The sequence below is a fragment of the Podarcis gaigeae genome, assembly GCF_964106915.1.
Source record: "Podarcis gaigeae genome assembly, chromosome: 1".
NCBI lineage: Eukaryota > Metazoa > Chordata > Lepidosauria > Squamata > Lacertidae > Podarcis > Podarcis gaigeae.
Genome location: NC_139678.1, coordinates 107428056 through 107449016, shown reverse-complemented (window position 1 = coordinate 107449016; position 20961 = coordinate 107428056). Strand labels below are relative to the sequence as shown.

The 20961-nt window shown below is 44.7% G+C and overlaps 1 protein-coding gene across 6 annotated transcripts in view; it reads right to left on the bottom strand.

Moving 5' to 3' along the window:
* The window catches only part of SLC4A10 (solute carrier family 4 member 10), a 162340-nt gene extending 144672 nt beyond the window's left edge, over window positions 1-17668 (bottom strand). For 3 of the 6 annotated variants that reach the window (XM_083705345.1, XM_083705349.1, XM_083705346.1), the window contains exon 1: window positions 17265-17668. In XM_083705345.1, the coding sequence (XP_083561471.1) occupies window positions 17265-17312 (48 nt within the window). In that variant the 5' untranslated portion in view covers window positions 17313-17668. The remainder of the gene's footprint in view (window positions 1-17264) is intronic. The other 3 variants (XM_083705348.1, XM_083705352.1, XM_083705350.1) reach the window with 2 other exon arrangements.
* Between the last annotated feature and the right edge of the window lie 3293 nt (window positions 17669-20961).

The window sequence follows — 20961 nt, the reverse complement described above, 5'->3', positions numbered from 1 at the left end:
ATTGCAGTTTACTTCCCGGTAAAGTTTTGAACTCTTTAAAACAAAAAACCAGAAAAAAATAAATTATAGCTCACAATTATTTAACTAAAGTGTCTCAAGAAAAACATGGGAGGTTAAGCAACAAAAAGCTTTTGACAGTATTTGTATTACAACTTAGATTTGAACTTTTTTCAGTGCCTTGCTTATAACTTGATATCATTTGTGAATTGATGAGGTTTTTTTAACATATTGAATTCAATAGGACTATTCCAGAGTAAACAGCATCAGCTGGGGAACAGCTGAACTGAATGTTCAGAACAATTTGCAAATTTCACATAGTTACACAAACCTACATGACGAGAACTTGGATCTAAAGTGCTGTTTAAAAATGCAAACTTTGCACTGAAGAGTACAGAACCTGTCATCTGGTATTTATGGATTTAGCTAATTATACACAGTCAGCTATTAAATTTGAATTTGCATTTAGTATTTAGCACCTGATACATGTAAATCACAAGCAAGTTGGCACTGCCATACAAAGAGCAGTGCAGTTTTCTAAAGTTTATAGATCAAATTAAACGTTTATGAAAAAAGAATTATGTTCCAATAGAAATCATACAAGTTGGCAGAATTTGCAGTTGGACTCAAAGCTAACTGGGTTCTCTCAGGTCAGTATAGAGAGGAAGGAAAAATATGAAGCAAAGCAACCAAAACATATTTCAGGTTTGATTCAAAACACCTTACTCACAGCACTCACTCTACCACCTTGCTGAGAAACTGTACATAAGATATAGCATGATAAGAGCAACTACAGTGGTACCTCGGGTTAAGTACTTAATTCGTTCCGGAGGTCCGTTCTTAACCTGAAACTGTTCTTAACCTGAAGCACCACTTTAGCTAATGGGGCCTCCTGCTGCCACCGCACCTCCACCGCACATTTTCTGTTCTCATCCTGAAGCAAAGTTCTTAACCCAAGGTACTATTTCTGGGTTAGCGGAGTCTGTAACCTGAAGCGTATGTAACCTGAGGTACCACTGTATTGCATTATAATTCTCTAACCCATCAATGGGGAATCTATGACTCTCCAGATCTTGTTTGGGTGTTACTTCCAAAGCCCCAGTCAGCATGGTCAATGATCAGTGATGATGGGCATTGTAATCCAAAAATATTTATTTTATTTTATTTTTGGGGTTTTTAAATTTCTATACCGCTTTATATGTTTTAATAAAAACCTCAAACCAGTGTACAGCATATTAAATCAATAAAACAATAGCCAGGCGATATTTCTCCAGCCTCATGAGGAGCCTCTTCAGTAGGGCTGGGTGAGTGTGGGCCTCACCCCTAGGCCAGGTGGAAAGCGCCTTGCAGGGAGCGGCCTTCACGCCTCACAACAAGATCTGGAGGGTTACAGGTTCCCCATCCCTGCTCAGGTAACTACCCTCTTTGGGTACAGGTGGACTCCCCACTCTCCTCCAGATATGCTCTGGTTCCCTCAGATAAATTTTACAAGAATCACGGCACATGCGTCTCTCCAGGCTCCTTGTAAGACAGCACTCTTTGGCTCTGACCCTGGCCTGTGATAAATTCTGCCTTCCAGATTGACCCTCATTTGCATGTTTCTTGCTTCCTAAGCTCTGTGTAAACCAGGGGTGGGGGGCTGTGGTCCTCCCGATGTTGTTGGATTACAACTCCCATCATCCTTGACTATTGGCCGTGCTGGCTGGGCCTGATGGGAGATGGAGTCCAGGAGCATACACAAGCCCTCCCGTCGGATCTGCCCTAACAGTCCTGACTCTAGAACCAATCCTAGGACATACTTTCATAGCTCCATGTTTGGCTGCATACGGCTGACAGTATTGACAATGGGTGCAGCAGACTACATACACTCAACCATGTTTAAAAGATGCATTTACTGTGCAATCCTGTGCGTGTTTACTCAGAAGTGAATTCTACTGAACAAATAAGCACGCAGAAGATTACAATGATCAGTCTTGTCAGTGAGGCTGCTACTGTACAGCTGATATGAAGGAAACACCTAAAAACTCCTCACCAGATAGAAGGAATAGACACACGTGGGAAGAGCACGTCTATCACACTTCTTATTAAAGGTAAAGGTAAAGGTACCCCTGCCCGTACGGGCCAGTCTTGACAGACTCTGGGGTTGTGCGCCCATCTCACTTAAGAGGCCAGGGGCCAGCGCTGTCCGGAGACACTTCCGGGTCACGTGGCCAGCGTGACAAAGCTGCATCTGGCGAGCCAGAGCTGCACACGGAAACGCCGTTTACACTTCTTATTACTTAACCATTATTGCATGTCACACTCGATATAAAAAAGCAGACACCTTTCGCCTTCTCCTTCCCCTATGAATTAGCAGTGCAATGTGTTTGAGGTAGCCAAGAGGATTTGTGATAATGCTTTCAAATTAACAGATGCTGCGTAGTCTGGAATGAATGACAACTGTGGTTGGATGCATTTTCGAGGGAACTGTAATGGAACAGTCTGGTTCCCTCCCTCCCCCCCATACTTTCCTGGTGTGGTTTAGTCCCACGGGGTGTTGCTCTCAATTGTTCCATCTCAGTGTGTATATTGGAGCAAGTGGAAGGTGGCCTGAGCTGTTCAGCTTAACTACAGGAAAGGGAGGTTGCTATGTGAGTTTGTAATCAGGATAAGCTGTTTATAAACCTACCTGCCTCTTGTGTGAGCAGGAACAGTTGAGACATGGAAGCCCAAGTAAGGACTCTAGTTCTAAGACCCACACAGAAACAAGGGATGTTATAGCAGCTCAAGGAATACAACATGTGAATGGGGATCTACACACCCCAGCAGGATTTTTTTTTTTTTGAGTCTCTGAGAAACTGGACATAGGAGGAAATGTTGAAAGAAAATAGTCTTGCTCAACCATTTGCCCCTGATTTGCACAACCATTCCACAAACTTTTGCAAATACCCATCAGGTCGGCACATCCTTAGCCTAAGAGCTATGGAAATCACATTGACTAATTCCCTACTCTGAGGTGGCATCTCAGCATTATGGTGGTATCATAAAATAATCTTGCTTAAACTCCCCTACATGCACATACTTGTGTGTGCACGCATACACAAACTGAAGCTAATTTTCTCTTCCTTTTTCTATTCTGTTTCTTCAAGAAAAGGATCACAAACTGAGAAGATGAAGGCCCATACACACACACACACACTCAAATGCATACTATCCAACTTTTGCAGATTAAAAAAAAATGGTACGTGCATCTTCCAGGACCCAGACCACGATCTTGCCCTGAAAAATGTGCTTCTTTCAAGGCAAGAATGCAGCACTCAAAATGGCTTCTGCAATCTCACATGAAAAAACAGGGTGTTCCATTTTTTCCAATTGGCGAGTATGCAAATGACCATTCTCCATCACCATGAATGCATCAATTTATCGAAACTACTTTACTGTGATGTAAATGAGATGCTGAAAGCCGTGTCACATTTTCCTTGAGTCAACCTTCAGTGTTTCCCAAATTTCTGAGACTTGAGCCATAAATCCCCCACAAAAAATTACATTGCAGGCCAAAAAAACCTCAGTAATTTAAGCCTGCAGGGAGAGAACAATGACTCATACAGAGATGCACTAAGCAGCCTCCTACCAGAGGCTCGTTTGGGTGCTTTTCATCATTTAGTGGTCATGATCCATCTCTCATAGCCTATTGTCGTTTCTCTTCTGGCATACTCTCTTCTTAAAAATAAATCCCTGTGTGATGCCTATCTCCTGCTCCTAGCATTGTTTTCTGAAAGTTTTGCTGGATATGCAAGGAAACTACTGCAGTTAAGTCTCTCTGTGCATAGATTAGTGTGCTAGAGACTTCTGAACATCCTTCCCAAACTGCAATTGCTGGCAGCATTTCTTCCATGAAGCATTGTCCTGAATTAGACCATTGGTCCATTGATCTCAGTGATGTCTACTCCAGGAATAAGGAATCTGTAGCACTTCAGATGCTGTCGTGTCTCATCATCTCTAACTGGTGCTGTTAGGAATTGGGAGTCCAACAATGTCAGAAGGATCACAGGTTTCCCCATCCCCAAACTGTTCTTGGCTGGAAGTAGCTGTCCAGGGCCTATTCCCAGTCTTACCTAGAGAAGTCATGAATTGAACCTGAGACACTTATACATTCACAGCATGTACTTTGCCATCACTGAGCTATGGTCTTTCCTTAACCATCATTTGGTGTCATGTCTGAAGCTATGCCAATTTACAGGCCATGGTTTGCAAAACAGGATATTGAACCGCACAGTTTGAGGCTGGTTTGCAAACACAAATTCTGCAAGCTGTGGTTTGCGCTCATGCTGGAATTCACAAACCACCAGAAAGCTAGCTAGGGCCACTGCTCCACCTACAGAGACTGCTGCACCATGGAGACAGAAGCAGATTTATGAAGCTATGTGCTGATCAGATGGAAGCAGACAAGCACCTCTAAACTACAGATTACTTGCCGTACGTCTGGAACTTCAAACCATGCTGTGGGTTCTTAACTGTGCTTGGCATAAAAAACCATTGTTTGAGGTGGTGTCTGAAATAAGAGTGCACATTTTTCACATGGAGAAGAGAATACAAGAGAAGAAAGCCTTCCACAGAGAATAATCTCTTAAAATTCTGAATATATGCTGTGCAGTACAGGATCATGACCACAATGCCCAGCACCAGTGCAAGGGAATTACTTTGCCTTTGCTGGGAGCTGGTCTCCAATCACTTTCCAGCTTTGCTCTATTTTTCCTCTCTCACATGATGCAAGGGTTGCTTCTGCTTGAGCTATCTCAAAGACAGGAAGAGGCAGAATCAGCCTGCAAAAATTTAGGCAAAAACAAGTCTAAAGTTATTCTTTCCCTTGCTATTTTTATTATTATTCTGAATTGACGAAAGCTAAGCCCCAAACTATTTATTTGGCCAAGAACTAAAACCATCAGGCTTAAACAGTCGTGGACAGCTGTGGAGTGGAGGCACTTAACTGACCTCCTGGCAAATGAGTCACTGTCGCTCACTGGAATAGCGAGACAGAGAACAGGAGGGGTGGTGCTGTCAGTGCAGTGCAAACACACTGGCAGAGCCAATCTGGCACTTCTACAATTATTATTCTGCTCTTCGTGAATACAAATAAGAAGAAGGAAAATATTACATTAATATTCCAATTCTTCCACATTATAAATGGATCTTGCCAGAACAAAGTTGACTATATTTAATCACATTGCCCTATACTGCATCTTCTATGTGTCTCCAAATAAAGAGTATAATTTAATTCGATCTTGTACTTTATTATTCCAACAAGATAGGCCATGATTATATTTGAGAATTATCAATATTATTACATGCTCAAAACACTTTTCCAAACAGACAAATTTCAGCCAAAAATAATGGTTACTTATTTAAGATCATATGACTAGGATGCCTTCCCCACTGAACATAAATCACTCTGAGGTCATTTCCTGATCTTAAGAACTGAAATGATTAAAAAGACAAAAGCCACTTTGAAATACTTCTTTCTCCCTCTCCTTCCCTCTATCCCGCCTCCCCCCGGCTGTTTCTAATTTTTTATTTCATTAGTCTAACTGAACAAAACAGGTATTCAAGAAAACTAAGCAGGAAAGTGGGGAAGGAGAATCAGATAACTGCAAAAAGAATCTGTAATTTATACCCAGATATACTGGATAAGTATTCAAATCAAAATGAAAATATGATCAAATTTGACTTGCATCGTGAAATTTCATACAGGGCATTCGTTCCTGTTATTTCTCTTGGTGAAGACTTGCGACGCTGCAGGTTCTTTTTACAGGAATTAATTCCAAATATTGTAAGCTCAGCAGCACCCTACTGTTGGCACATCACCAGCATATGAAGAGACTGAGGGCCTAGAGAAGCTTGTTTCTTTTTCTAATAAGCCTAAATCTGGGGATATTTAATTAAACTGATGGGCAGGAGAAGATTGAAAACAGACAAAGGAAGGTGCTGCTTCACACAGTGCATACTAAATTGATGGAGGCTGCATGATGTTGTGACAGCAACTGCACCTACATCTTAGATGGCTTTCAAAGGTATTAGTGGTTAAAGTCATGATGGAAGACTCCCATGTTCGGAGTCTGGATGCCACTTACTAGCAACTGCAGGGGAAGAACAGTAGCCATTGTGGCAAACTGGGTGCTGGACTGGGTGAGGCATTGATCTGATTCATATTATTACTAATGGTCAGAGAATATGGGAGTTGGAGTCCACCAACATCTGGAGGGCATCACATTGGCCACCCTGCCTTATAAAACTACAAAACTGATCTGTCAGGGAGTTGCAACCTCTCCCAGAATAGGTCATACACCTAATTCCCAGACATGGGAACCACCCACTGACAGCATTTCCATCTTATCAGGATTCAGCTTCAGTTTACTGGCCCCCATCCAGTCCATCATTGCCTTCAGACACCTGTCTTCACAGCATCTCCTGATTCTGCATATCATTAGCATACTGATGAAATGATGCTCCAAATCCATGGGTGACAGTTCCCAGCAGTTTCAGACAGGTGTTAAATAGCACAGGAGACAGAAGAGACCTTTGGAGCCTAGGGCTTGCCAATCAGAAGGTCGGCGGTTTAAATCCCCGCGACAGGGTGAGCTCCCGTTGCTCAGTCCCTGCTCCTGCCAACCTAGCAGTTCGGAAGCACGTCGTGCAAGTAGGTAGATAGGTACCACTCTGGCGGGAAGGTAAACGGTGTTTCCATGCGCTGCTCTGGTTCACCAGAAGTGGCTTAGTTATGCTGGCCACATGACCCGGAAGCTATATGCCGGCTCCCTCGGCCAATAAAGCAAGATGAGTGCGGCAACCCCAGAGTTGTCCGTGACTGGACCTAATGGTCAGGGGTCCCTGTCCCTTTACCTTTACCTTTACCTTTACCACACAAAAGCAATGCAGCAGAGCTATAATCTCCCAGTCCTATGTTCTGGCAGAGACCCTATAAGTCAGGGGTCAGCAAACATTTTCAGCAGGGGGATGCTCCACTGTCCCTCAGACCATGTGGGGGGACGGACTGTATTTTTGGGAGGGGGGGAATGAACAAATTCCTATGCCCCACAAATAACCCAGAAATTTAAATAAAAGCACACATTCTACTCATGCAGAAACACCAGGCAGGCCCCACAAATAACCCAGAGATGCATTTTAAATAAAAGGGCACATTCTACTCATGTAAAAACATGCTGATTCCTGGACCGTCTGCAGGCCGGATTTAGAAGGCGATTGGGCCAGATCTGGCCCCCGGGCCTTCGGTTGCCTACCCATGCTATAAGTAGCACCCTCGACTCCCAACTCCTTGAGACACTCCAGAACAACACCACATTTGAACGCCAAGAGCCAGATGTTCTTGCCACATTGGTTAACTGCACAGCAAGAGACACTGGAGCATGATCCGAAATAGAAATTGTATCAATATGACATGGGGCTACATACTGACGTAGGGAAGAAGAAACCAAAAGTAAGCTTAACAGAAAACAACCTTCATGTACTGATGAAAGAAAAGTCACATTCTGTTGGGTGTAGCATATGCCAAACGACCGTCAATCCAAATTCAGACATATATGCCTTTAGCATTGACCTTACTGAAGACTGGATTTTATGGAAAGGAGTATCCCTGTTTAAAACTGGGTCAAGAACATCGTTATAATCTCTCTCAATTACCAGATGCTCATAAGTCATATCACACAAGTATCTCAATCACTCTTGAAACAGAGTCCAAATTCGGACCATTAACATTCACTATAGCAGTTATCATATCCAAGGTCTTTGCCAACAAAATAAGGCATCACTCACCTGGAACAACTGCTGCTTGTAACACTACAAGAGGTGCATTTTATACGTAACTATAGCCACACCTTTACATAGAAGCCAACTTGTAAAGGCCAAGGTTCCTTTGCCCACCCCAATAAATTATTTGAGGGGCCAGGCCTCCTCTAAGTTGATGGGCATTGCCATTCAAATAGTGAGTGCACCATGTCTTGTGGTCAATTATCTGGGGTGGGGTTTACTTGCCCCACCTCCAATATTTTATTCAAGTTGGCACTCTTGCACCCTTAGAATCATCAGCATAGACTACCTCTACTCAGTCTTCACGTCGTGTATATTCTATCATCCATAAACAGATGTGCCTCTTGCCACATCAGCTTTGATATTTTTAAGTTTAGAAAGCACCTGTTTTCTTTAGTTACAAGAGCCCAAGCCCTTACAATTCCATGTACAGTGGTACCTCGGGTTACAGACGCTTCAGGTTACATACGCTTCAGGTTACAGACTCCACTAACCCAGAAATAGTGCTTCAGGTTACAAACTTTGCTTCAGGATGAGAACAGAAATCGTGCGGTGGCAGCAGGAGGCCCCATTAGCTAAAGTGGTACCTCAGTTTAAGAACAGTTTCAGGTTAAGAACGTACCTCCAGAACGAATTAAGTTCTTAACCTGAGGTACCACTGTAATAAAATTTAACGCCTTCATATGTATGCATATGTATGTGTTTGTTTGAGTGTGGGGTTTTTGTGTCTGTGTGTGTGTGTGTGTAGGAGAAGCAGTATTGTTATATTTTCTGAAGCCCAAGAATATCCCAGCTAACGAAAATCTACATAAATCATAACTAAAACAACAGCAACCATCCAACCTATTTGTGGGTATGCCCCAAGGACACTTTTCCAGGTCTCCATATTGCAGTGCTGAAAACCACAACATATTTATAATACAAACGTCTGGAGCAAAAACTCCATGCTGAACAAACAAGTACAACAGGTATGTTGTATATACTGATGGAACTTGATAAGGCTCAAAGAACATGAAAGACAAAAAGGAAAGCAGAGTAAGAACAAAAGGACTAAGGAAACAACCACCACTAAAACTTACAGCTCTAGATGGTAGTAGAACCCAAAGGTCCCCTCAGTGCTCTCCTCCCATTAGCCACCTGATTATACTTGCTAAAATTGTAGGAACACACCTGAACCCACGTATAAGGCAATAAGCAACTATCTTACTTTTAAAAGACATCTGAAGCAGCCCTATTTAGGGAAGATTTTAATGTTTAATGCTGTATTGTCTTTTAATAGTCGGTTGGGAGCCGCCCAGAGTGGCTGGGGAAACCCGGCCAGATGGACAGGCTATAAATAATAAATTATCATCTATATTATTATTATACAGTGGTACCTCTGGATGCGAACAGGACCTGTTCCGGAGCCCCGTTCGCATCCTGAAGCGAACGCAACCCGCATCTGCGCGTGCGCGGGTCGCAATTGGCCGCTTCCACGCATGTGCATGATGTCATTTTGAGCATCTGCGCATGCGGCGAAACCCAGAAGTAACGCGTTCCGTTACTTCCTGGTCGCCGCGGAGCATAACCTGAAAACGCTCAAGCTGAAGCACATTTAACCCGAGATATGACTGTATATATATATATATACCAGGAGTGCCAAAACTTTTTTCAAAAAGGGCCAGATTTGATGAAGTGAACATGCGTGAGGGCCAACCGAAGTTGCTGAGCTTTTTTTACGATTGAAGTTGTTGAGTTTTTTTTCAGGGTTTTACCACAGGATTAAACCGGATTAGGCCCTGAAATGGACTTTGGGCATGCCTGATATGCACAATAGCAGTCCAGGATGAACATCAAAATAGAGACATGTCTTTTTCTCATATGGTGGAAGTACAAAAAGCAGGTAAGAATGTCAGGAAACAGCAATGAAAAAGTTCCAAGTTAAGGATGAGCTCTCAGTCAAAATTCCACTCCAGCTACACCATAGCAACAAAGGTAAGCTGTAGACACTTCAGATGTCTAAAATCCAGCAGAGACAGAACAGAAGAAATTACTTGGGAACACTCAAGTGTCTCACTGTGCCCTTGTTGAGGCCAGCACTGGATTTATTCCAGGAAGATGTTTGTCAGGGTCTCCTGCCTTGTAAGATGAATGCTGTTGATTACCCACACAAAATGCAAGAAATTTTACAAAATAAACAACATTTTTCTCTCTCGGAAGTAGGCGTGTTCTGTGGAAAGTTTTCTGCTGGTGGGACATCTGTTTTGTGTAAGATACGGTGCTGTTCTCTTCCCTCGTTGAAGTTTCCCCTTCTCTCCAGAATGCTCTAGCAGAAACCCTTTAACCTCAAAATTTTCCCAATGAAGTGGGTCACAGAGAAGGAGCTTACACACAATGAGCTCTCTCTATATCCAGCTAGTAATCTTCCGGTAATGTTAGCACCTCTCATAAAATATCCTCAACAAAGTGAACAGGCTGACTTTGCTCACTAATATTATCAGGGATGCCAGGGATTCTGAGATTGGATCTAAGGGGATGGCTTTCAAGTTTTCTTATTCTAACCAAGATGTGGCCCATTTGCCTTCTCATTCTGGCCCACGTATGGTCCAGGAATCAGCATATTTTTTACCTGAGTAGAATGTGTCCTTTTATTTAAAATGCATCTCTGGGTTATTTGTGGGGCATAGGAATTCATTCATATTTTTTTAAAAAAATATAGTCCGGCCCACCACATGGTCTGAGGGACGGTGGACCGGCCCACGGCTGAAAAAGGTTGCTGACCCCTGTTCTAACCATTAGTTAGCCTAAGAAAAATGTTAGGCTTTTGTAGTGCTGCCTTATGAGCTGCAGCGGTGTCCTCAAGTTAGATCTTCTGAGTTGAAGAGCAATTTTTTCAACAGAGTCTTGAAGCTGATCAACAGAGTCTTCAATAGACTCCTGTGGCTTTAATTGCTTTAAGAATCAACATAGCATTAGTATCTTTGTCAGCCTCTGCTGCACCAGCTAGGGGAAGAGGCTGGTGTCTGCAAATTCTTGGCAGATGCACTTCAAATTACAGGAGCTTCAGTCTTCCTGTTATTTCCCTTAGATGCCATAATATCACTAAGGGGGAATATGCTCTTCATAATTAGCAAGCGAAGGGGGAAACTGCTTGCAGCCCACTGACTCACCTTGTGTAGTTTTTTCTTTCCGCTGCAAGAGCATTTGATCCTCTAACAAGAATCAATGCCCTGCCATTTTCTAGATGTTGTGTTCCTTCAAAAGAAATAGTTCTTCAAAGAGCTTTAAGATCTGTGTGGCCAGCCTCTCCGGTGCTGGAGTGCACATCTTGAGGACCTTGACTGCAGTTAACTATTTTATTTTATCCAATCAAGCCAGGTACAGAAATCACAGTTTGATCTTGGTTTATTTAGACAAATAATAGTTTAGAGCCAGCGTTCGAAACTCCCATTGTTCTAGGCGCGTTCTGCAACAAGGAATTTCATTAGCACGAGCAATTTCTGAGCTCTGGGTTGTTTGAAAAGGGAATTAAACAAATGAATGGACTATAAGGGGAATCATTGGATTGCAATCAACTTTCACTTCCACTGTCAATTATTAATTTTCTGATGCTGTTTGGTTTGTTTAAAAGTTCTGTTATTAACTGTGATCAATTTGACTCCCTGGGACTCTTGAATGAAGGGACTCTTGAATGAATGATAAATAAATATATCTCTGGAATCAAGAGAAAAAATGATCCTGAGTACCAGTTGCTAGGGGTTACAAGGAGACAGCTACTGTCCTTATGTCCTGCTTGTGGTTTTTCCATAGGCCTCTGGTTGGTCACTGTGGGAAACTTGATTTGGGATTATATAGATCTTTGAACTAATCTAGTATGGATCTTCTTAAGTCCCTAAGATGAAAGCAGGCAGGTACACAGGACAAGACATTATCTTTCTTTTTTTACTTAGCCTCTGCAACTCTCTCTCTCTCTCTTGAAAAACCCCTTTTCATCCCCTCTGCTCCTTGCCTTTCATCATCTCATGATCAGGGGAAAATTGATTTAAAATGGAATATAATCTGACATTGCTTTGTAGGTAAGAGGGAAGAAAGAATCATGTGCCAGATTGTCTCTGGTAATTTTTGCGGTCATGTTTTGTTATGCTGTGATACTTTGCTGATTTTGGATTTTTATGTATTTTGTTAGCTGCTTTGGATATTTATGTAACCAAAAAAGCAGAATACATGTTTATTAACATATTATTGAGTCCACGTGTGTGTAAATTGGTGCAACCACAATTGCAAAAATATCTCACACACTGGGAACAAAAAAATACCGCAGATACATAAAATATGTATGTAAGAAAGTTTATAGGTATGTACGTACCTATCTACTACCGGGTCACAAATTTTATTGTCTGGTCTGATTTAGGTGTCATGTTAAACCATAGTTAAGACTATGGTTTAACATAAACCAGCCACTCAAAAGTCCCAAGGTTTGTTCTTAATTGACAATGCATTACTTGGGGGGGGGGGGGACAAACAAACCATAAGCCCAGATTTAAACTTAATGACAAATCAGCCTCTGCTTTGCTTCCTTTCTGGTGCAGCAACAAGAGGAGTGTGGAGGGAGTGAAGTGTGGACTTCTGAGCATCATCAGAAGAGCCACCTCACTGTTCAGGCCAAACTCATCTTGTTTATGAAAGTGTTAAAAAGCACAGGTCCCCAAAACAACCCTTTGTAGAACGGTCCATTTATTCTTACTCTTGGCTTCCTGCAACTTAGCCCATTCAAGATGCACAAGAGGACCCTTCCTTGACTGCTAAGCTTACTCATGATCTCCAGATGCTCTTAAAAGGACCCCTGACCATTAGGTCCAGTCGTGGCCGACTCTGGGGTTGCGGCGCTCACCTCGCTCCCGAGGGAGCCGGCGTACAGCTTCCGGGTCATGTGGCCAGCATGACTAACCAGAGCAGCACACGGAAATGCAGTTTACCTTCCCACTGGAGCGGTACCTATTTATCTACTTGCACTTTGACATGCTTTTGAACTGCTATGTTGGCAGGAGCAGGGACTGAGCAATGGGAGCTCATCCCATCGTGGGGATTCGAACGGCTGACCTTCTGATCGGCAAGTCCTAGGCTCTGTGGTTTAACCCACAGCGCCACCCGCATCCCCCAGAGGTTCTTACGGCTTTGTAAAATTTAATTTGGACATATTTGCAATGAGATCATAGGCCCCAGCAATCTTATTTATATATTTATTTAGTATGTTGTACATCCCGCCTCCCCTCCCCCCACTACAGGAGTGCAAGGCTGTGTATATGGTTCTCCCTCTCCTCAATTAATCCCCACTACCTGTGAGGTAGGTTAGGCTGAGAGGCAGTGACTGGCCCAAGGTCACCCAGTGAGTTTCATGACCCAGTAGGGATTTGAACCCTGGCTTTCCAGGTCCTAGTCCTGGGGGTCAGCAAGTTTTTTCAGCCATGGCCCGGTCCACCGTCCCTCAGACGGTGGTGGGCCAGACTATATTTTGGGGCGGAAATAATGAACAAATTCCTATGCCCCACAAATAACGCACAGATGCATTTTAAATAAAAGGACACATTCTACTCATGTAAAAACACGCTGATTAACAGACCATCCGCTGGCCAGATTGAGAAGGCGATTGGGCCCATCCGGCCCCTGGGCTTTACTTTGCCTACCCCTGTCCTAGTCTGACACACTAATCACTGCACCACACTGGCTGTTAAAAGAAAGAAAGAAAACATCTTGCATTAAGGATTCTCCAAGCAAGCTACCTGCATGAGAGCACAATATTGACCATAGCGCAGCAACGGGTATTTTGAAACCTCCTTCCAGATATGCACAGCAAGCAAGTAAAACCTTATTCACTTAAAAGGGTTGCTATGGAGCTTTTGCCTGACAGGAAACAGCCACAAAATGTTAATGGGTCATTTCAAGTAAAAAAGTAAGGTGTGGGGATTAATACAGATCACCTCCAGCCAACCTGAGATAGTGATGTGTCTATATCTGCTGCCTTGCCACTGTGGCGGGCGGGATATATTTTAAATTGAACAACGAAAGGCAAAAATTGTTTTTGTTGCCAACTGTCTCCATTCCATGATGGCAGTCAGAGGAAAAGGACTCCAACGCCTTCTTCTCCAGCGTGAACAGTAAAAGAGGCTTTAGCAGAGTCCTTGTCTTATGATGCAGCTTAAGACACTAACTTCACTCCTTGTGTACAAAGTGCAAGGCGCTTTCACTTTAAGGGCCTTAAATCACTTAAAAGTTTGCACTCTCACCAGAGCTGTTCACACTGAAGGGACGAGCAGCTTGCAGGCTCCTTTGCTTGTGGTCTTGGCTCACCTTGCTGAAAATGACTAACAACAAAGGGGATGTTCTGGGGATATGCTGGGAACCCGATGAGAACATCTCTGTGACCATCCTTGGTTCCCAGTTGTCTACCTCTAGCTGAGAATCATCATCCTAACCACTGCTTTTCATGAATTCTGGAGTGGATGGGAAAGGCCCAGGAATGCCAGTGATCCCTTGTCATACAGTTACTCCATTCTAGGATCAAAAAACCAATATTTAGAAATTTACAAATTCACTCATGTCCTGAAAGCATGGAAACGTTAAGGCAACCCCCTTAACATTTGCACCATGTCCCAATGCCTACCCTATGGCTGCTTGTGTTGTGCTTTTTTAGCCTCCCTGTACCCACACATGTCATTGGTTTGTCAATCCCCAGGTTGGGAAATCTTTGCAAATCCTAGGTATTTCTTTCATTCATTTAGAGGAGGGTCAATCTGTTGCAGAGGCCACTGCGTGTTTACTCACAAATGGATGGCTTGCTTGCCTCCTCCTTTCTCTTGCTGACCTCATGGCCTCATGATGAAGCCGGCACTTGCTCCAATTGCTTTTTGAGCCACCACCCCCCACCTCCACTGCCACCTCAGTCAAAAGGGGGAGTGTGGGCTCTAGAAGCTAACTTGTAAGGGAGCACAACATATAACTTCTGCATCCTGTGAATCAAGGATGGGGAAGCTGTGACCCTCCAGATGTTGTTTAGTTGCATGATGGGAGCTGCAGTACAACCACATCTGGAGAGCCGCAGGTTCCCCGTCCCTGATATAAGCAGCAAACACAGATGCTTTAACTTACAACTTTCATGTTTCACGGCATATGAACTCCTTTGTAAATGCCTCGGTTTTTCTGTTACACTGGAGGGTTTTGATCCCATGGCTGTCTAATTTTTTAAAAAGGAAATTCACTGAATTGCATCACCTCCTTGGGTGATGTTACTGTGCTGCCACTCTGTAACTGTCAACATTCATGCTGCACTTGAAAATTTTAAAAGCACTTTGCATGCATTTATCTCGGTAATCTTTTCATTAGTCCTGTACGGCAGGCCATTTTTACTACCACCCCCATGTTGTCTCTGGTTTTATCTCCTGGTTTGCCCGCTGGTTCAAACAGTGAGCACAGCAAACCATGTAATCTGTCACTGTTCTTCCCATATTGCCCCAAGGAAAAGTTAAGAGAAAGCTGCAATGGTGTGGCTTGGTGACAACTGTTGAATGTAGCCATCTGTTTTCATCAAAGGCTGCAAATCAAGTTAATACAGCAGAGATCTCAAAACAGAGAGCGGGTCACTTGTGGAAGTAAGTCATCTGACTACAGTTGAATTCTACAGTTGTGGTCATCACATGAAGTACATAGTCAAAGAATTACACCTGTAGAAAACATCTGCACATCCTACAGATAGGGATATACAATAATTAATGTGAATTCTCTCACCCTCTTTCACACACACTGACTCATACACAGATGCAGTCACCCCCTTCCCTCTTCCACCTACTATCTTCCACAAGCCTTAGCAGCCTGGCAGCAACCATTTTTCTTTAGGGAAGAGGGTCCATGCAGGAAACAATATCTTGCAGTGAGCATGTGTGAAATTACCTGCCCTTAAATAAATGTATGTAAATAGTCTTTCACGTGAGAACTTTACCATCTGATATCTTTATTCAATATATAGCCCTTTCCCCCCATCAAATCATGAAGAGTAAGAAAGTGTAATACCCTTTTCTAAAGAGAGAATTTAAACTGGGGGGGGGGGAGGAGAACTGAATGTATGTTATGGATGTGCACTTTTAATGTTGTTGGACACCTTATAATCCTTACTCGGCTATGCCATTTTTCCATACTGTGGGGGCTAAATCATATTGATTTGAGAATATTCAGGTGTTATCATGGGAGCCTTCCTCTCTAATTATACGGATACTCCTATGCCTATAGAAAAAGGAACATACCTCAATTTAAAGTTCTACAGAACTTATAAGAAGAAAACCTTCACCCACAAGGGATGAGAGAGAGAGAAAGAGGCATCTTGTATGTATACAAGAGAGGCAAGCAACCATCCCAACAGCTGCTCTGCTTGTGTGTCTGTATGTGTGACTGAGGGGAGCAGAAACTCATGAGCTAATTCATGTGGGGGGGGTGTGGGTGTGAGAGAGAGAGAGAACCCCAAGAGCCAGTGTGTGTGCATGTGTGTAACATGCAGAGACAACCCCAGCAGCCAGCCCATGCATGTGTGCTAAAGAGAACGAACCCCAATGGTTAGCCAGCCAGCCAGACTGTGTGCTTGACCATGAGAATCCCCCACCACACAGCTGTGTGTGTGTGAGAGAGAGAGAGGGGGGGGGGAGAGAGAGATGGAACCCCAGTCCATGCAGGTGTGCCGGAGAGAGCCCCTCAACAGATGGCCTGTGCCTGAGAGAATCAAAACCCCAGCAGCAAACTCAACCTAAGATGTACACCTGTGTGAGAGCAAGAGAACCCCAACAGCCAGTCTTGGTGAGTGAGGGAGCACCACACTGGCAATCTGTGTGGTGTGTGTGTGTGTGTGTGAGAGAGAGAGAGAGAGAGAGAGAGAGAGAGAGAGAGAGACTGAGAGAAGAAACCCAAGAGAAAGAGAGGAGAGGGAGAACACGCACACAGAAATTCTCTGAAGACTGCCTGTGTGCGCCCCTGCGCGTGCCTTGCAGGACTCTCATGAGGCAACCAGTGTGCCAGCGGCAGAGAATGAGAGACTCCTCATCACCACCACCACCGCTGTCTCCAACCTGTGCGCGAGAGCGAGAGCAGGGGGAACTGCCCACATCACAGGTGTGGGAGAGAGAAGGCAGTCGTGGACCCGCAGCTTCCTTACAGGATGCAACCAACTCCTCGCCTTACCCGGCCAAAGGATGGCCCCCCTCTCCGACCCCCGTAGGCCTCCCTCCCCCCCTTCCCCTCTCTCCTCTTGGAAGGCAGCAAAGAAGAGCATTGCGGGCGCAGCCTGGGCCCAGCGCGGGGTCCCCAGCCGTGGCGAGTAGATGGCTCTCCAACTCCGCGTCGCCGGCCTGTAGAGCATCATCCACGCGCAGTTGCGACGACTAGCCTTTGCGGCACCGCCGTCCCCGCAACCCTCCCTCCATCGCCTTCCGCAATCCGCAGCTCCTTACCGTGGGCAGCAGCGGCTCCATTTGCGCCCCTTGGTCTTTAATCTCCATCTTCTGCGCTCTTGGGAACGGGCACCTCTCGCGCGCGCGCGCCCTCGCCGCCTCGCTCTCTCGCTCGCTCTCTGCAGTGGCGGCCGCGGCGGCTGCTGCTGCTCTTTCCTTCGGCGTGTCTCTGGCACAACCAGAGGCAGCGCCGCTCGCTCGCTCGCTCGCCTCTCTCTGCTTAGTATTCGGATCAGGTAGCTCTGAAGCAGGAGGCAGCCGCACGCCCCGACTCACCGGCGAGTCACATGGCTCCCACTCACACCCGGAGAGGCGGCGGCTGCCTCCAGGGCTGCCGGTGGGAACCCAGATTGCAGGACGGAGAAAGGTAAAAAGTGGAGAGACCGGCTTCCGGGATCCTGGAGGCGGAGGTGGAGGAGTAGAGGAGGAGGAATTTCTCTTCCCCCACCCCGCCCAATTCAGCCCAAGTCGATGACTATTATGGCAGCATTTTTACACACACACACACACACACACACACACACACACACAAAATATTTGATGGGCATTGCCACTCAAATGGTGTGGGGTGCCCCATCATGTGATCAAATGGTGTGGGTGTTCCCTATCATGGGAAGGGGGGATTACCCAGTGGCGTAGCGTGGGGGGTGCAGGGGTGGCCGCCCGCACTGGGCGCAACATCTGGGGGTTAGGGTTAGGGGGCGCAAATTACTTGCCTTGCCCCAGGTGCTGACAACCCACGCTACGCCACTGGGATTACCTGCCACCCAAATATTTTATTCAAGTTGGCACCCCTGAAATTATTTATGGATGTGTGCATTTATAACCCACCTTGCTCTCAAGGGCAGACTTTGGCAGTCTTTGGTAATATGGTGCACTGAGCGAGGCCAAACTTTGACGCCCTAAATGGATCTTCTCAGTTTTAGATCTTTTCAGTTTTGCACCCCCTTAGCTTGGTGTCCTAAGTCCAGCACTGCTTCTCTCCATTTTGCTCAAGGGGGCGTACATAGTTTTTCCCCCCATCCCATTTAATTCCCCACAACAAACCTGTGAGGTAGGATGTGCTGAGAAGCGGTGACTCTCCCAAGGTCCTAGTCTGACACTCTAACCACTACACTGCACGACACATTGCATCCAGAAGGTTTGAAACGCAGTTCTAACCCACGTCAAAGAAACAATCTTCCATAGCCCAGAAGTTCCCAATTTTATCCTGATGTAAAAACAGGAACATTGAAGGATCCTGCCAGATTTGATCGATAGCAGTCTTCAGATTTTGCCGCTTTAGGCCCATGGAGGAAGGAAAGTGTATCCATCCACATTTGGAGGGGGGGTAGCCAAGTGGTCTAAGACAGTGTTTCCCAACATGTGGTTCATGATGGCTGTGAAAGTGGGTCCTAGGCTATACAATTGTGCTTGGGTGGTGCTAAGTCATGGTTATAAAATAGACAAACCTGCCATTACAATGCATGAAACCAAAAGGTGCCAAAAACCTAAGGTGCAAAATTCATGAGGCATTGAATGGTTGTAAAAGGTAAAGGGACCCCTGACCATTAGGTCCAGTTGTGGCCGACTCTGGGGTTGCGGCGCTCATCTCGCTTTATTGGCTGACTAAACCGCTTCTGGCGAACCAGAGCAGCACACGGAAGCTCCATTTACCTTCCCGCCAGAGCGGTACCTATTTATCTACTTGCACTTTGACATGCTTTCAAACTGCTAGGTTGGCAGGAGCAGGGAGCAATGGGAGCTCACCCCATCACGGGGATTCGAACCGCTGACCTTCAGTCACAAGTAAATTTAGAGTTGTAGGTCAGCGTACCAAGAAGGTTGGGAACCACTGGTTTAGGAAAGTCACAACCCAGCAAGATTCCTCTCGTATCTCTGTTCTCAAATTTCCCCATCTGTCGCTCATTTTGTGACGCAATTATATTTCAAGGCACAACACATGCTATTGTTGCCAAAACTGCAAGATTCCAGATTCAGACCCAAAAAATGTACCATAACAAAGAAGAGGACACACTTTGCACCAAATCAAGTGACTCCAACATTTTTGGGGATAAGGGTTAGGATAAGTCTACTCCATCTTTAATTTTTCTCACTTGAATTTCCTTCATAACAGCAAGTGTTTTGGAAGCTTGAAAGGCCAGTCAGCCTGTAAAGCAGGGACGTGGAACTTGCAGCCTTCCACATATTATTGTACTCCTCTGAGGGCCAGCCCAAGACTTTTTGACACCTGAGGCAAACCATAAAATGGTGCCATGAGGCTCTGACAGGGTCCTAGTGTCCTCCCTATTCCTTCCCAAAGCCTAGTTAGCATTTTCAATATTGTTTTGCTGTTTTGTTTACTTATTTACTTGTTTTTATCCTATATTTTATTCTGTGAACCGCCCTGAGATCTTATGATGAAGGTTGATATATAAATCTAATGAAGAAGAAGAGGGGGAAAAAGAGGAAGAAGAAGTTGTTATGTATTTATTAGCAGTTCGAAAGCACGTCAAAGTGCAAGTAGATAAATAGGTACCGCTCTGGCGGGAAGGTAAACGGCGTTTCTGTGCGCTGCTCTGGTTCGCCAGAAGCAGATTACTCATGCTGGCCACATGACCCAGAAGCTATACATTGGCTCCCTCGGCCAATAAAGCGAGATGAGCACCGCAACCGCAGAGTCGGTCACGACTGGACCTAATGGTCAGGGGTCACTCTATTACCCATCTTTCACCACAAGATCCCAGGGCGAGTTTCAGCAATGTAAGAATGCAATGTTAAAATCAGTTAAAAAAGGTAAAGGTAAAGGTACCCCTGCCCGTACGGGCCAGTCTTGACAGACTCTGGGGTTGTGCGCCCATCTCACTCAAGAGGCCAGGGGCCAGCGCTGTCCGGAGACACTTCCGGGTCACGTGGCCAGCGTGACAAAGCTGCATCTGGCAAGCCAGAGCCGCACACGGAAACGCTGTTTACCTTCCCGCTGCTAAGCGGTCCCTATTTATCTACTTGCACCCGGAGGTGCTTTCGAACTGCTAAAGCAATTTACAAAAAGAACAGAGTGGGTCCTAAAATCTCTCTCTGTCTCTCAGCTGTCAATGGCCAGGGTAAAGAGGTAGGTCTTCAGCATAGAGCAGGAGCTACACAGCCATGATTCTGGACACACCTATGTGTGGGGGGAGGGGCTGACACCATTTTGGGAGAATGCCATCCTCTGGACAGTAGCAGTTGGCAGGATGGGGCAGTGGCTCCAACATCTTCAACATCTTCAACCGTTTCCAAGGCATGGCTTGTTAAATATTTTAAAGGAAACACTCTTTCCCATAGCTGAGTATACACCCATGAAACGGATCTTTTAAAACAATGCCTATTTTTCTAATGGTTTACATGTACGATTGAAATAATGTGTGTGCTTTACGTTGTGCAACTAAACAATCAGAAAGTTACCTATAGAAGTGCAAAATTCAAGTTGATATACCTCACAAAGGCCCAATGATAATTACATCAAATGGGACACTTACAACTAGGAAAATAATATTAAGGCTGTAATCCTAAACATAAACTTAATAGCATGCTTGTCCACTTCTAGTTAAAGGCATATGTTGTAATATTTAGGAATGATTAGAATGTGATGAATGTGACAGGTTGTTATTGCAGGGATCATTACGGCTTACATCTGAATTCTTATGGATTATTATTACAACTACTTCAGAAATTTCTC